This window comes from Carcharodon carcharias, chromosome X (genome assembly GCF_017639515.1).
Source record: "Carcharodon carcharias isolate sCarCar2 chromosome X, sCarCar2.pri, whole genome shotgun sequence".
In the NCBI taxonomy this organism is placed as follows: domain Eukaryota; kingdom Metazoa; phylum Chordata; class Chondrichthyes; order Lamniformes; family Lamnidae; genus Carcharodon; species Carcharodon carcharias.
This window is the reverse complement of record NC_054507.1, coordinates 20,587,340-20,603,162: the sequence shown is the minus strand read 5'-3', so window position 1 is coordinate 20,603,162 and position 15,823 is coordinate 20,587,340. Positions and strand designations below refer to the sequence as shown.

At 42.6% G+C, this 15,823-nt stretch overlaps 1 protein-coding gene and 2 non-coding genes across 19 annotated transcripts in view; 2 read left to right on the top strand and 1 right to left on the bottom strand.

Annotated features, from left to right (window-relative positions):
• The window catches only part of kmt2d (lysine (K)-specific methyltransferase 2D), a 234,870-nt gene that overhangs the window by 96,329 nt on the left and 122,718 nt on the right, over nt 1-15,823 (bottom strand). For all 17 annotated transcript variants that reach the window (XM_041180424.1, XM_041180425.1, XM_041180430.1 and 14 more), the window contains 6 exons: nt 13,748-13,936; nt 10,996-11,098; nt 4,986-5,236; nt 4,706-4,779; nt 2,732-2,782; nt 13-1,950 (listed from right to left, as the gene is read on the bottom strand). In XM_041180424.1, the coding sequence (XP_041036358.1) occupies nt 13-1,950; nt 2,732-2,782; nt 4,706-4,779; nt 4,986-5,236; nt 10,996-11,098; nt 13,748-13,936 (2,606 nt within the window). The remainder of the gene's footprint in view (nt 1-12; nt 1,951-2,731; nt 2,783-4,705; nt 4,780-4,985; nt 5,237-10,995; nt 11,099-13,747; nt 13,937-15,823) is intronic.
• On the top strand, nt 6,386-6,472 carry trnastop-uca. The gene has a single exon. It is a non-coding gene; the product is annotated as a tRNA-Sec (tRNA).
• On the top strand, nt 8,168-8,274 carry LOC121273375. Its single transcript, XR_005942011.1, has one exon. It is a non-coding gene; the product is annotated as a U6 spliceosomal RNA (small nuclear RNA).

Here is a 15,823-nt window from a genome sequence, read left to right as displayed (position 1 = left end):
ACAGATTCTAACCTGTCTCTGTTTCTCCAGCTCTGTCTGACTGAGATTTCCAGCTTGTGCTCCCCTGTTAAATGGAAGCTCGTGCAAGTCTCTGCTGGGTGATGCTGGAGGATGGACCTGTGTGGAACTCTCGCTGCTTCTCTCTGATGGGGATGAATCACTCACTGAGCGGCTGCTGGTGGAAGTTTGGTATGAGCAATCTTGCTGTAAAGGTAGTGCATCCTGCTTGATCAAGGATGGCCGTAAAGGCATGTTGGTGAAAGTTTCATCTCTTGCAATAGATGCTGTATCTGGAGGTCCTGACTGACTACTGGCATTGATTTGAGAGCAATGAGCATCACTTGTATTGAGCTGGCTGCCCATCAGGTGACTTTGTGGAAAATTATTTGCTCGTGGTATCTGAGATACTGACTGCTGAGAATGGGTTTCTTTAACCATATCACCTGGTGATGAAGTGAATGGAAATGGACTTTGTGGCTGACCACTGGCAAATGTCTTGGCACATGGGTCAAAAGAGTGAGGCCTTGGAGATTGAGGCTGCATTACAAAAACTTTTGAATGTGGGTCACTATGCTGAGAAAACATTGCTGAATGCTGAATGGTACCAGTTGGCTGCCCGTGAGGTACTGGTGAGGATTTGAAACTGGTGTCAACCATTTGGGATCTCTGTGGTTTGTGAAGCTGAGCATAAGGATCTCTTGAAGGTGGCCTAGAATAAGGGTCTGGTGACTGGAATCTAGAAGCAATGGGAGACTGAGGAAATGTCTCATTGGAATGTGGCCTGGGTGTCAATGGTGAACTGCACTGAGACTGTGGACTCATGGGTACCCTGGAGAGGGAATCAGAAGGGAGAGATTTAGGAGGTAGCGGAGAACAGCTTTCACTAGAAGATGGTCGTGGTGTCAAGGGAGGTTGATGATACGGATCAGAAAATGGTGTCGAAGGAGATTGCCGGTACAAATCAGTCTGAGTCTGTGGTGAGACACCCTGAGATTGGGGATGTAGTTCCTGAGAACGCTGAGCAGGTACTATGGGTGTTTGGTCCACATATGATGATCTGGGAGTTAAAGGTGCTTTGAAGATATCTCTGTCCCTTCCATCAGACAGGGACCGTACATTCAAACTCGGATCCAACATTGCAGCTCTGTAAAGAGAGGCCAAGGAGTTTGCATTCAAATCTTGCCTCATAACTCCTGCATACTGTTCACTTCTGGGCTGTTGTGCTCCAACGTCTGGATCTGAGAGTCGCCTTAACTGTTCCCCAGTTGATGGTGGCAATGTTGAAGTTTCAGGTGGTTTTGCGTAACAGTCTGCCGACTGTGATGATCGAAACCCTGGACTTCCTAAAGGCTGATCGACTGTGTGGCTATCATGTGACTCACCAAGCACTCTAGATCGGAGGAAAGAGTCTGGAGTTAGAGGATGCTGATGGTGCGACATCCCTGGTGTTGCAGAATGCAGTTCTGAAGAGTTAAGTTGTGGTCGGCCTGGAACAACAGGACGAGGTACACCTGACTGGTGGTGGGAGCTGTTCCATGCTGGTGCTTGACTCGGATTACTGGAAGACTGAATGTTCGGTTCCTGAGGGTACGGTGTAAGTGAATGCCCAAAAGGATCCTGGGCTACAATTCCAGTTGCAGACTGCATGTGCAGTTTTGGGAACAAGTCACTGCTGGAGTCTGTAGATGTTGGGCTTGCTGACTGCAGTTTGACAAATTCGTTAGTCGAGGTAGTAAATGATTTGTTACCGTGTAATGAAGCATTCTGGCCTAAACCTTCAATCCTCAGTTCTGCTGGGGAACCCGAATTCCCCCCAACTAACGTTGCTGGAGTGAGACTAGTCACTGCAGTATTCTGAGTCAGGGCTTGCAGATGACGGGGTGGTTTACGATCCTGTTTTGCATCTTGTCTCTCAATTTTGGGCTGCCTGTTACCTTGCATATCAACTTGCTGTGAAAACAAAAAAAACAGAATACCTTGTATTTTATATTAATATATTCTGGATGAGGGAGAGAACAGAGAGCATTCGTCAGGACAAGTCAATTTGGCAATTGAATGCAAACAAGGATATTGTGGTGGGTAACGAGAGAGATCTAAGAACACATTTAAACACAACCTCAAGGTATGTAATATCAATTCATAGTTGGAAAAATCTAGCAGCTAAACACAGCTACATGTTGTTGTTAATTGTTACAAGAACCGACACATTGTTCTCCTCAAATGGCAAAACCAGAAACAAATATCAGCAGTCTTTTGAACGCCTGATGAAAGTTTGGATCTGTAAAACATGGGGCAGATTCACTTTCCAACAAACCTTTGAGTACAAAGGACTGTCGGGACACTTCAAAGTAATTCAGTATATGAGTGTATTTAAGATTGAGATAGATAGGTTCTTGATTGGTAAGGGGATCAAAGGTTATGGGGAGAAGGCGGGAGAATGGGGTTGAGAAACTTATCAGCCATGATTGAATGGCGGAGCAGACTCGATTGGCCGAATGGCCTAATTTCTGCTCCTATGTCTTATGGTCTTATGGAACAGGTTTCAACATACACATTAATAAGAGACAACCTAAAGCTGCAAGTACATAGATATCACCTTTAATAACACTCAAAAATTACAAGACACTTCATTTATCTTCAGTTTCCCTCTAATTAAACCAGTCAATTAATTTAGGCATGTTCCAGATAAAGACCCAAGTTAGATTTCCAATGTCAGGTCAAACTAATTTACCTTCTGTGCCTTGTTGATGCGCTGAGCTGCCCTGTTGTCTTTGGCCTTTTGCTGAAAAGCAAGAAAGATTCTGAGTTAGACGCAAAATAATATGTTGAAGATCAAAATAATATTTATCATCTGAAGAAGTGTGTGTGGAACAGATGACCAGCAGTTGATTTCAGTCATGGGGTCCTCTTACCTGATCTGTGGAGTGAACAGGCCAATGTCAATTTATATCAAAGACTAAATAGATGTATAACTCAACTTCGAAGCCAGCCAAAGTCATGATACACCAAAATCAAAGACTGCAGGCATCATTTCATGCCTGCTTGAGCTCTCATCTATGTTGCACAGTAACTAATCTTTTTTAAACTATATTTCTTGCAAGGGATCCAAATTTCGTATATCATCAATTAATTTGTTTTAATAGAGCAGTTTTTGTATCCGGGCAGGGCCTTCTGGGCAAACGCATTTCAGTGCACTGGTCAGAATGGCATCTGCTTTACGATTATTAAATTCAGTTTAAAAAAATCTAGAAATAAAAAAACTGGCATCAGTAAAATGTCCATGAAGCTGTCCAATTGTGGTATAAAAGCAATTGGTTCATTAGTGTCCTTTACGGAAGGAAACCTGCCATCCTTATCGTATTCAGCCAATACATGACTCTAGACCCACTCCATGGCAGAATCTTGACTGCCATCCAAAGTAACCTAGGAAGCTACTCAGCTGCAAAGACTACCAGCAGCTCAAGGCAGTTGCCTACCTCCATCTCCTCAGGGCATCTGGGAATGACCAATAAATGTCAACATTGCCAACAATGCCCTCATCCCAAGCATTAAAAAACCTGGTCAGCACTTGTTATTTCCTTGACTCCTTACAATCAGATACAGTGTTCTAAGATCCAACCACCACCACTAGTATAAACAGGTTGGGGAAAGACAACTACAAAGACTTCACAAATTGGAGCTTTTTTGCACCAGAACAATGCCAGTTCCAATGTTCTCCCAGTCAGCCTCCCATTTTCCACCTATCCTAACTCATGCCAAATATAGCTTAACTATCACTCGTACTTGCTGACCTACACTGACTCCCAGTCCAGCAATGTTTTGAATTTAAAAAGTCTCATGCTTGTCTTTGAATCTCTCCATGGCCTCATGCCCTGACTATCTCTGTAGCCTCCACCAGCCTGACAACCTGTCAAGAACATGAGATTCCGCCAATTCTGCTCTTGTACATCCCCATCTTCCTTTGCCCTGCCATTAGGCAGCTGTGCACTCAGCTGCCAAGAGCCTAAACTTCGGAATTGTGTCCCTAAACCGCTTCACTCAGGCTCCTCCTCTAGGATGCTCCTTAAAACCTACCTCCTCGACCAAGCTTTTTGGTTACCTGTTTTAACATCTTCTTTGGTTCGGTGTCAAATTTCTCTGTCTGATTACGCTCCTGTGAAGCGGCTTGGGGCATTTAACTATGTTAAAGGAGCTTTATAAATGCAAATTATTGTTGTAGAATGTTTTGTGCACATGGAGGATAAACCCAATACAGGCTGGTTGGACCAACAGCCTACTTCAGTGCTGTAATTTCTATGATTTTCTATGTATAAGTCACTTGCCTTTATATCTATAAGTCAACTTTTATAGCTAATGGGTGAAAAATAATATTCCTGTATTACCCAAACTGTTAATGAATTAGTCCAGGAATTAAATGTGTGTCACTGTGGATAGCACCTGATCAAAATGAATTTTACTATGTTATGTAAATGCCTACAAAATCCCACTCTCGTTCCGCATACCCAATTAGCTCTGGTTGAAGCTACTGAACTATTCAGTTGATAACTTTTAAATTTCCCATCACTGTCTTGTTCAATTATTGTGTAGAGTGAAATGCAGGCAGGATTTAACATGAGTTTCCCCGATTGAGATCAGCTTAAATTCCACGAGTCTTCACTATCGGTGAGATCTCGAAACAATGTGCTAAAGGGAAATAAACACTTACCAGAAATGGTGCTTTATCAGTTGCTGGGACTTTCCTCCAAATCTTAGTGATCTGCTTACAACGACTTGCCCAATCTGGAGAAAAATATTTTTTCAAAATCAAGGGAACTTCTAAACAGCCACTCAAGATTGCCAGCAATTAAAATTACAATTAGCAACTACAAGAATAACAACAACTTATTTATGTAATTTATAAGACACCTAAAACTATAGTATGTGGTGTCCATGCTTCTCATTCATGGACTCATCCTATAAACTGGAATCTATGCCAGATATCATACCTGGGTAATCATGTTTCAGGTTCGGGAAGTTGATATTTGCGTAGAGAACAGGTGATATGGTTGATAATTCCCCCAAAGCCTCATCTTTTTCCCACCTCAGTATACTTCGCTGGTTGTAGGAGAGCCCATCTCCTTCTCCCTCTGTCGGAGTGGTAGGGGTAGTTGGAGTGGTAGGGGTAGCTGGGGTTGCTGGAGTTGTCCATGGGCTCTGTTGTTCCCCACTGTCTGGGCTGAAAGGTATACTCCTTTCCCTGCAAATCAAACAAAAGTGTTTTGTATCTAACAATTTCAGTGTTTGGTACTTTATAAGCTGTCGCAGATAAGTCTTACACCAGGCTGAAAGCAATTATCAGTTATATAATTTCTAAGGATTTGGAATGACAGCTACTGGAAGGCTAGGTTAGGAGAACACTTCTCACATCCAGGATTCAGTATTTGCCATTAATCTGTAAACAGTCACTGCTGTATCGTCAGTTGGTGGAACAACTGTTAGATGGGATTATGGTACATGTTTAAATGTGGCAAAGGGGATCGTAACAATGCAAATTCTACACTCAGTTGTGTTTCTCATCATGCCACTCATGAGGAGCTCCTGGTACTGTATGCACCCAGCAAAGGCTAAACATCTACAATGCACTGACTGACTGGTCACTATCCATCTGGAGGAAGGGTTTGAGGTGAACAGTCTGTTTGGGCCAGTGTGGCTCCAAGATAACACATCGGCGAAGGAAAAATCAACCCAATGCTCTGTGACAGATTCTAATCCAGGACAGTATCACTGACTAACGAGGCAACCTTTAAAGCCAGTGCCATAGAAGGTAGGGTGCTGTTAAGGAAACAAACAGCAGGAAATGATCAGTATGCTGGGCCAGTAAGTGGCATCTTTTAGTTGGTTAATTTCTAGCATTACTTCTGCACACACACTTGGTGGCGATGATGCCTCAGTTCCTGCAAATCTGCACCTAAGTTCCTTGAACTTATAAGCAAGTGGGGTCCTTGTTAATGGCATGTTAACTATATTGTTGAGGTACACAGGTGAAGGGCATTATTTAATTAAGTACCGAGAGCACATATAGCCTCACTTCGCTTGGCCTAAATAGCCAAGTGGTTATGGTACTGGGTTTGTAACCCCAAAATCAAGAGTTCAAATCTCACAATGGCAAACAATGTAACTTCATCGGAGCTTGGCCTAAATAGCCAAGTGGTTATGGTACTGGGTTTGTAACCCCAAAATCAAGAGTTCAAATCTCACAATGGCAAAACTATGATGCTTGTCCTGGTGAAGTCTTTAATAGATCAAGAGTTCAAATCTCGCAATGGCAAACTATGAAACAATGTAACTTCATCTGAATAGGAACAGATGGAAACGTGTTTGTACTCGAAAGAGTTACTCAGTACTAACCTGGATGACCCTCAGTGGTCTGGGGTGCAGGCTTCAAACGTGTAGCTGTCTAGCAACAGAGTGGTTCAATTGCACCTTTCAGGCGTGCCTACTAAATGTATAGCCTCACTTCGCTTGGCCTAAATAGCCAAGTGGTTATGGTACTGGGTTTGTAACTCTAAGATCAAGAGTTCAAATCTCACAATGGCAAACAATGTAACTTCATCTGAATAAACAGATGGAAATGGGTTTGTACTCGAAAGAGTTACTGGGTTTGTAACCCCAAGATCAAGAGTTCAAATCTCCCAAGGGCAAACTATGAAACAATGTAACTTCATCTGAAACAGGTGGAAACATGTTTGTACTCAAAAAAGTTATAGCCTCACCTCGCTTGGCCTAAATAGCCAAGTGGTTATGGTACTGGGTTTGTAACCCTAAGATCAAGAGTTCAAATCTCACAATGGCAAACTATGAAACAATGTAACTTCATCTGAAACAGATGGAAATGTGTTTGTACTCGAAAGAGTTACAGCCACTTGGATGGGGCAGTTGAGGTTAACCAACAAGAGTTGGTGCTTTCAATAGAACAGGGCAGGCAAGAAAATCAGTGTAATAAGTAAAACAATGGTATTGGGAGATAATTGGATATATTTCTAGAGGGGGAAAGGATTGAGGGGTATGCTGAGAATGCATTGTAATTAATCAATCAAAAATATGCAGCCTTGTTTTCAAAATTGCTTGGCCTAAATAGCCAAGTGGTTATGGTACTGGGTTTGTAACCCCAAGATCAAGAGGTCAAATCTCACAATGGCAAACTATGAAACAATGTAACTTCATCTGAATAGGAACAGATGGAAACGGGTTTGTACTCGAAAGAGTTATAGCCTCACCTCGCTTGGCCTAAATAGCCAAGTGGCTATGGTACTGGGTTTGTAACCCCAAGATCAAGAGTTCAAATCTCACAATGGCAAACTATGAAACAATGTAACTTCATCTGAAACAGATGGAAACGTGTTTGTACTTGAGAGTTACAAGAGCTCACAGTCATATCAAGAGTTCAAATCTCACAATGGCAAACTATGAATCAAGAGTTCAAATCTCACAACGGCAAACTATGAAACAATGTAACTTCATCTGAATAAACAGATGGAAACGTGTTTGTACTCGAAAGAGTTATAGCCTCACCTCGCTTGGCCTAAATAGCCAAGTGGTTATGGTATTGGGCTTGTAACCCCAAGATCAAGTGTTCAAATCTCACAATGGCAAACTATGAATCAAGAGTTCAAATCTCACAATGGCAAACTATGAAACAATGTAACTTCATCTGAAACAGATGGCTATTTAGGCCAAGCGAACACATTTCCATCTGTTTCAGATGAAGTTACATTGTTTCATAGTTTGCCATTGTGAGATTTGAACTCTTGATCTTGGGGTTACAAACCCAGTACCATAACCACTTGGCTATTTAGGCCAAGCGAACACATTTCCAAGTGGTTATGGTACTGGGTTTGTAACCCCAAGATCAAGAGTTCAAATCTCACAATGGCAAACTATGAAACAATGTAACTTCATCTGAAACAGATGGAAACGGGTTTGTACTCGAAAGAGTTATAGCCTCACCTCGCTTGGCCTAAATAGCCAAGTGGATATGGTACTGGGCTTGTAACCCCAAGATCCAAAGTTCAAATCTCACAATGGCAAACTATGAAACAATGTAACTTCATCTGAAAACAGATGGAAACGTGTTTGTACTCGAAAGAGTTATAGCCTCACCTCCCTAAAAAAAAATAATGAGAGCCTTGTGCTCGCTTCGGCAGCACATATATTAAAATTGGAACGATACAGAGAAGATTAGCATGGCCCCTGAGCAAGGATGACACGCAAATTCGTGAAGCGTTCCATATTTTAGACTTACAAAACATTTCACCTTATATTAAAAAAAAATATAATGGGAGCCTTGTTATACTTGATAGTTTTCTGACCTTCGTCTGTTGATTGTACATGATGCAAGATGCAACCTAAAATATTACTTGATTGAACATATGAAGACTGTTCTGTTAAATGTGTTATGTCTATCTGTGAACTTACCTCAATAAAAAATGGGATGAAAAAAAATATAATGAGAGCCTGGAGGGAGCACGCGGTGTCTGCCGGCACACTCGAGGCCTTCCGTGCTCGGTGGGCACCGCGGGGACTGGGGTGCTTTATTGACCCCTTTAATCACATTTTGGTTTAAAGTTTGTAAGTTTCCTTTAAACTTTGTTCTTAGTTCTACAGCTGACCTGAATTAGGGGCTGTGCTTGATTTATCCTAATTTTGTTAATTTAGTTTGATTGTTTAATTCAAGAAAGAGTTATAATGAGAGCCTGTTCCTTGCCCTCGCCTGCCGCCCGGACACGCCCTGGCATGCCTTGTTGCCGTCCGGCGGCGGAGGTCCCCGTTGGGGGGGCCCTCTATGGAGGTGTCCTCCCACTTTCCATCGGGGACCTGGGGTGGAGGGTGCTGCACGCAGCAGTCCACTGCAATCGCAGAACGTGTAGGTTCACGGACTCCCAGGATACCTGCCCTTTTTGTGGTCTTGTGGAGTCCGTAGACCATGTTTATATAGGGTGTTGTAGGCTGCACTTCCTTTTCAGTTATCTAAAAAACCTTTTGTTACTGTTTTGTTTGCACTTCAGTCCCATGCTCCTGATCTACGGACACCCGGTGCGGAGGGGGGCCAGAAAGGAGGAGGACCTCCTTGTGAACCTGCTCCTGGGCTTGGCCAAGTGGGCCATTAACAGGTCCAGGCAGCGGGCAATCAAGGGCGTCGTCCGACCCGACTGTCTGCCCCTCTTCCACGGCTACGTTCGTGGGCGGATGTCCCTGGAGAGGGAGCGCACAGTGTCTGCCGGCACCGTCGAGGCCTTTCCATGCCCGGTGGGCACCGCGGGGACTGGGGTGCTTTATCGACCCCTTTAATCATTTTTTGATTTGATGTTTGTAAGTTTCCATTAAACTTTGTCTTTGGTTTTTTTTTTAACAGCTGACCTAACTTAGGGGCTGTGTTTATGTTACCCCTGATTTTGTTGCTTTTGTTTATTTGGTTGACTCAGAAAGAATATGAGAGACTGATGGGACACAGGAATAGTAGGTAGGAAGCATGCTTATGTAATGCTGCATGCTGTAAATAGTGCAATTATCAAGTATCACAGTATCTTTACAGTGCAGGAGGCCATTCGACCCATTGACTGGCTCTCTGAAAGAGAATTCTACCTCGTCCCACTCCCCTGTTTTATTCCCATAGCCTTGCACATTCCCTCTTTTCAGGTAGCAAACCAATTCCCTTTTGAATACCTCGATCGAACCTGCCTTCACCACCATTTCAGGAAGTTTGTCCTAGGTTCCAACCACCCTCTGGGTGAAAAAAAAATTTCCTCACGTCACATTTACTCCTTTTGTCAATTATTTTGAATCTGTCCCCTCTAGTTCTTTTACTGCTCTCGAGTGGCAACAGTTTCTCACTGTTTACCATGTTCATACCCCTCAGGATTTTGAATACCTCTATCAAGTCTCCTCTCAGCCTTCTTTTCTCCAAGGAAAACAGTCCCAACCTCTCCAATCTAGCTTCACAGCTACAGTTCTTCACCCCAGGAATCATTCTTGTGAATCTCCTCTGCATACTCTCCAATGCCTTCACATCCTTCCTCAAGTGTGGTACCCAGAACTGGATGCAGTACTCCAGATGAGGCCTAACTGGTGTCTTATACAAGTTCAATATGACCTTCTTACTCTTGTACTGAATGCCCCTATTAATAAAGCCTAAAATACGATATGCTTTATTAGCTGTTCTTTCAACATGCCCTGCCATCTTCAATAACCTATGTACATATACAACAAAGTCCCTCTGTTCCTGCACATGCTTTAGAGGCTCTCCTATAAGTGGCTAGTTTCATACTTCAACTGGCTTGGAATTGATTTAACAGTCTTCTCTCTAGGGGCAGAGAGTGTCCACTCTACAATGGCTAAACAAACTCAACCTGCATAATTTTTCAATGGCTTGGTTTAGAGGCTCAAAAATAGCAATACATTTTTACATTTATATGACACACCCAGAAGGCTGAAAAAACATTTTGGTGACAGTATCAAGATGGCTTTGTAAATCAGGCTGCAAGTTTATTTTTTTCATTAATTCAACAAGAGTTTTAAAAAATTTGTTCATGGGATGGGGGCGTCGCCAGCGAGGCCAGCAATTATTGCCCATCCCTAATTGCCCTTGAGAGCTGAGTGGCTTGGTAGGCCATTTCAGAGAGCATTTAAGAGTCAACCACATTGCTGTGGGTTTGGAGGCACATGTAGGCCAGACCAGGTAAGGACAGAAAATTTCCTTTCCTAAAGGGCATTAGTGAACCAGATGGGTTTTTACAACAATCGACGATGGTTATTCATTAGACATTTTAATTCCAGGGTTTTTTAAAAATTGAATTCACATTCCACCGTGGTGGGATTCGAGCCCAGGTCCCCAGAACGTTACCCTGGGTCTCTGGACTACTAGTCCAGTGACAATACCAGTACACCACCACCTCTTTCTGCCAGCACATATATTGGGACTATTGTATTTGAATTCAAAAAATATTACAAAAAGTTTACCTGCTTTCCAGAAACGGTGACTGACAAATATTGGGAAATGACTCTCCAGCTGCACCCGAAGTCTGTGCCAGAGGACCACCAATAGCAACTGCCATTGTCCCTCCTACAGAATCAAAGGAAACAAAAACAAACACACTTCAGTATCAAAGGTGCACAAGACACACCCAGAAAATAAGTGCCAAATGTCTTGATTAGAATGCAGATTACCTGGCCCACTATTCACATTTTACTTTCCATAACTAACCTAACATAAACACTGAAGCAACAGCTTTTGTTAGCTAGACCAGCTATAATTATTTCCCTTCAGTTCACATTCCACATTCTCACATCCTTTGTGTGAAGCAGATTCACTTTTAACTAGTTTTGTTTGAATTCTTAAGATTGTCAACTTGTTCCAGAATTCTAGTACAAGTAGGAAGAATTGTTTCCTTTATTTACAGTCAATTCGCCTTACTTGAAACATCTCAATCAGATCATCCCTTAAGCTCTGCATCTCCAAATAATATAACCCACGCTTGTCCAGTATCATTTTTACTCAGTCCCTTCACCTTAAGTAAGATCCTGGTGAATTACCATTAGATCTTTTCTAAAACCAACATATCCATCCTAAGCTGGGTCTCCCAACAGAGAAATCAATATTCTAAGGAAGATCTGGTTACAGCTCTACGTAACTGCACCAATACTTCCTTGCTTGTATATTTTCAAACCCTCATGATGAAGTCCAGTCTCCCAATAGTCTTTTCAATCACATTTTTTGCATAAGCTACTTCTTGCTTACCATAGTCCCAAAAAATAACTTATGCTCATCTACCTCTTCTCTTCCCCTTTTAGACCTTACTTCCATGCACCATTCTAGCATCCCAAATGTACTGCTGCACAATTTGTTAAATTGCATTTGCCATTGTTCTGCACATATGCTTTATCTACATCATTTTGTAATGGTTTACCTGCTCCTTCACAGGTGGCTGGTGACCATATCACCTAACTTAATATCATAGGGTACTGCATGTCTGACAGTTATGCAACAGGAAAGGCAGTACCTAATAATAATCGTGAGGATGGGTGGTATGGAGCACTGGGGACAAATAACAGTGGCAGTGCACTTGATGATTTTGGGAATGGCTAGCTTCCAGAAACACTGGGGAGAGGGTCATACAACTACTTGCTGAGTGCAGAGCGGGAATAAGAGGTTGAAGCTGGTGTCTTAGAATATTTGAGAATGGGGGGCATCCCCAAGGAGGAGCCTGGAAAGAACTGCAAGGTGCATGCATCAGGGAGAGGGTTAGGTGGCTCCAGCGGGGGCAACATTGTAGCTCGAAGTCCAGGAACAGAGCCCAAGAGGTAGCATAGTAGAGGCAGGCAGTAAGCAAAAGCAACAGTGGGCAAAAGGCATTGCAGAGGAGGCAGAGTTGCCCAACGGTGATACTCCTCACTTCCTGAGGAAAACATTTTCAATGGGGAACAGGTGAGAGCACCAGATAAGAGGGAGCATCATTAAGGTGTTGCCACCACATCTCTTGGGAAGGCTAGAGGGGAAGCTATTTTTGTTTTATATTCTAAGCTCCCAATTTGCTTGTCCACCTTTGACAATAAGCAAAACCAACTTAATTCCAGGCTTCATACTTGGTGGGAATCAGCCCAAAAAATAAGAGTTGCCTGTACCATATTAGCTAAAGTGACTGGCATTGTTAAGCCCAAAACAATCTCTTTTCCCCCCAAATACTTCACTTCTATGAAGTTCTTTCCTCCAACTTAAGGTTTTCCTTCATTCATTCCAAAAGTTCTCCAGCTCTTCTCTTCCACTTCCTGGCAGATGAGGAAGTACTCATGCAGACCAAACAGGAGGCACTGGCAGTCCAATAACATTTTACATTTATCAAGCACATGTAACATAAAAAGATGCCCCAATGCATCTCATGGGGTATTATGAAAAAAAATTTGACACCGAGCCACATAAGGGGATATTAGGTCAGATGACCAAAAGCTTAGTCAAAGAGGTAGGTTTTCAGAAGCACCACAAAGGAGGAAAGCAAGGTAGAGAGGTGTAGGGAGGGAATTCCAGAGCTTAGGGCTTAGGCAACTGAAAGCACAGTCACCATTAGTGGAGTGATTAGAATTGGGAATATTCAGGACGCCAGAATTAGATGAGCGCAGATATCTGAAGGTTGTGGTACTAGAGAAGTTTGCAGAGATATGGAGAGGCAAGACCACGGAGGGGTGTGATAACAAGGATAAAATTCTAAAACCAAGGTGTTGCTTAAGTAGGATCCAATGTAAGTCAGCAAGCACACGAGTGATAGGGGAACAGGACTTGATGCAAGTTAAGGCACAGGCAGCAGAGTTTTCGATTACAGAAGAACCATACAGTAGAACTTGGCAACCTGATCCAAATGCCCCCTTGGTTTGGCCCACCTGTAGGCATCCAAACACACCAAACCTGTATCACCTCAACCCAAGTCCTTCCCAATCTACAGTATTCTACTCAATTATAGTTGTGTTATACAATTTGAGGAGAGATGGAGTGCAAGCACTCTGGGCAGGGTCGCAGAACATCACAAGGAAATGTTTGGGAGCTTGCCACAATTAACATGAATGGTGAATAACTAGAAGAAGTCAAGCCATATTATGGGGGAACAAAAAGGGCAGCAAAGCCCAACCGAATAATTCAAGTTCCAGCCATATACTTTTTTGAATGGCCTGATGGAACTTGCTAGACACAAGACTTAACTATAAAAAGTATGTATTCTCTCACCAGGAAGGAGAGATCGTTGGCATATTGAAGGTCTGATAAGTTCTCCCAACCCATGAGAAGTAAGAAGGTGGCTTTCGGAGGCAGTTCTGATACCACCCAATGTTGGTTCTGAAAGTGGAGGATTTCCCTGTGATCCCAGAACGTCTGTGAAGAGCTGCTGTACGTCTTTACTCTCCATTTGTGCTAGTTCTGAATAAAGAAAGAACATTTTATTTATCGATTAAATAAATCCCTAACGTTAACACACAAGCATAACGAGGCTTAATAGGAATGGAAATAAGCCATTTAGCCTGTGCCACCCTTCAGAACTAACTCATTCAAACTTCTTTGCCCCCATCCCTTAATACCTTTGGATAACAACATTTTTTAAACACTCGATTTTAAAATTTACAATTGATTGCCATTTGTAAAAGACAGCTTCAAACTTCTATCAGCCTGTGTGTAGAAGTGCTTCCTAATTTCACTCCCGAAAGGTCCAGCTCTAAATTTTAGACTATGCTTCCTAGTTCTAGACTCCCCAACCAGCAGAAATAATTTCTCTCCAAATACTCTATTCCCCTTAATATTATGGGAACTTGGATCAAATCACCCCTTAACCAGGGAATACAACAATGGCTTGTGTAATATCTCCTCCTAATTAAACCCTTGGAGCCCAGGTACAATTCCAGTAAATCCATGCTGCATGCCCTGCATCTCCTTGTAAGGTGTGTTAATATTAATTGTGTTTAATTGTACATAGGTACTGGGCATTACTGGACATTCATGTGAGCCTCCTATAAATGGATACAGATTAAACCTGTGGTTTCTGGGTGAGGAGCTATATGCTTGCAATGTGTAACTCTACAAGCATGTAAAGATTGGTTCCAGTTCTATTCTTCATCAAATGGCTTTCTGGAATAGAACAAGAAGTGGTGCCCAGAACTGCTCTCAGTACTCCAGGCGCGATCTAACCAAGACTTTGTATAGCTATAGCATACCTTCTACCCACTTGTATTCTGGTCCTCTAGATATAAAGGACAGCAATCCATCAGTCTTTTTGATTATTTTCTATACCTCGCCATGACAATTTAATCATACATGTCCATGAACACATCCCCATCCCCAAGTCTTTTTGGACTTCTACTGTTCCTAGCTTCTCACAGTTGTTTGGTAGTACAGAACTTTGAGTATTGCTGAAAAAGGGAGTCACGTCTAAACTTATCATCTTGCACTCATCAGGACACTTCACAAGAATACCAATATAAGGGGAAAACAGTAATTTATACCCTATGTGAAGAGAGTGCTGATTGGTTGGCAAGTGGTGTTGCCATGGAGAATGCACCACCAATGGTGACTGACAATTAACTGCCAAGCATTGTCTAAAAATTAAACTAGGCAGCTTGACCCTGATTGGTCAAGGCATTGCCCTGAGGAATGAGTCAACAAATGGCTGTTACTTATCTTGTTTAGCTGAAACAGGCACAATATATGCACGTTCTTTCTGTCTGCAAAGAACATGGCTCTGTGCATTAATATATGTAGCTTCCAGCACATGCAAATGCGCCACACTGAGTCCGACTGACAATCCTAAATTGGTTGTCAGCATAATTCTTAGCACATTGAGGATTATTTCGCAAATGTTGTCCAATCATGAAATCATATCTAAATGTTGGACACGGTGTTTTGAGTTTTGCAAGCACGGGCTGGTTGGGTACAGTCTGTACCCTGCCCGCTCCGAACAGCGGCTGAGACCTGCTGTTTGATACGATCCGCCAGTCTTTGGGACGTACAGCTTACATACCTAGCATTGTACTGGCACTGAAATTCATTTCCCACATTACTCATTTGTGTGATAGGCAGGACATCTTTTTGGCTTGACGGCAGCAGCCTGTTAGTGGCAAATACCACTCGTGTTGCTACTGCATAGTGATAGCGTGAAACAGCTAGTTTTGCCTGTTGCTCAAATTTTTGAGATACCTTGCCCTTTCCAGGTTAATGAGGTAGACTGGGCACTTTTCAGGGCTGAAAGTGACAGGCTTAAGCCTGTTCGTGAGTTTGTGTGATATACAGTGCAAAATGATCTGATCAGCGTCAAGC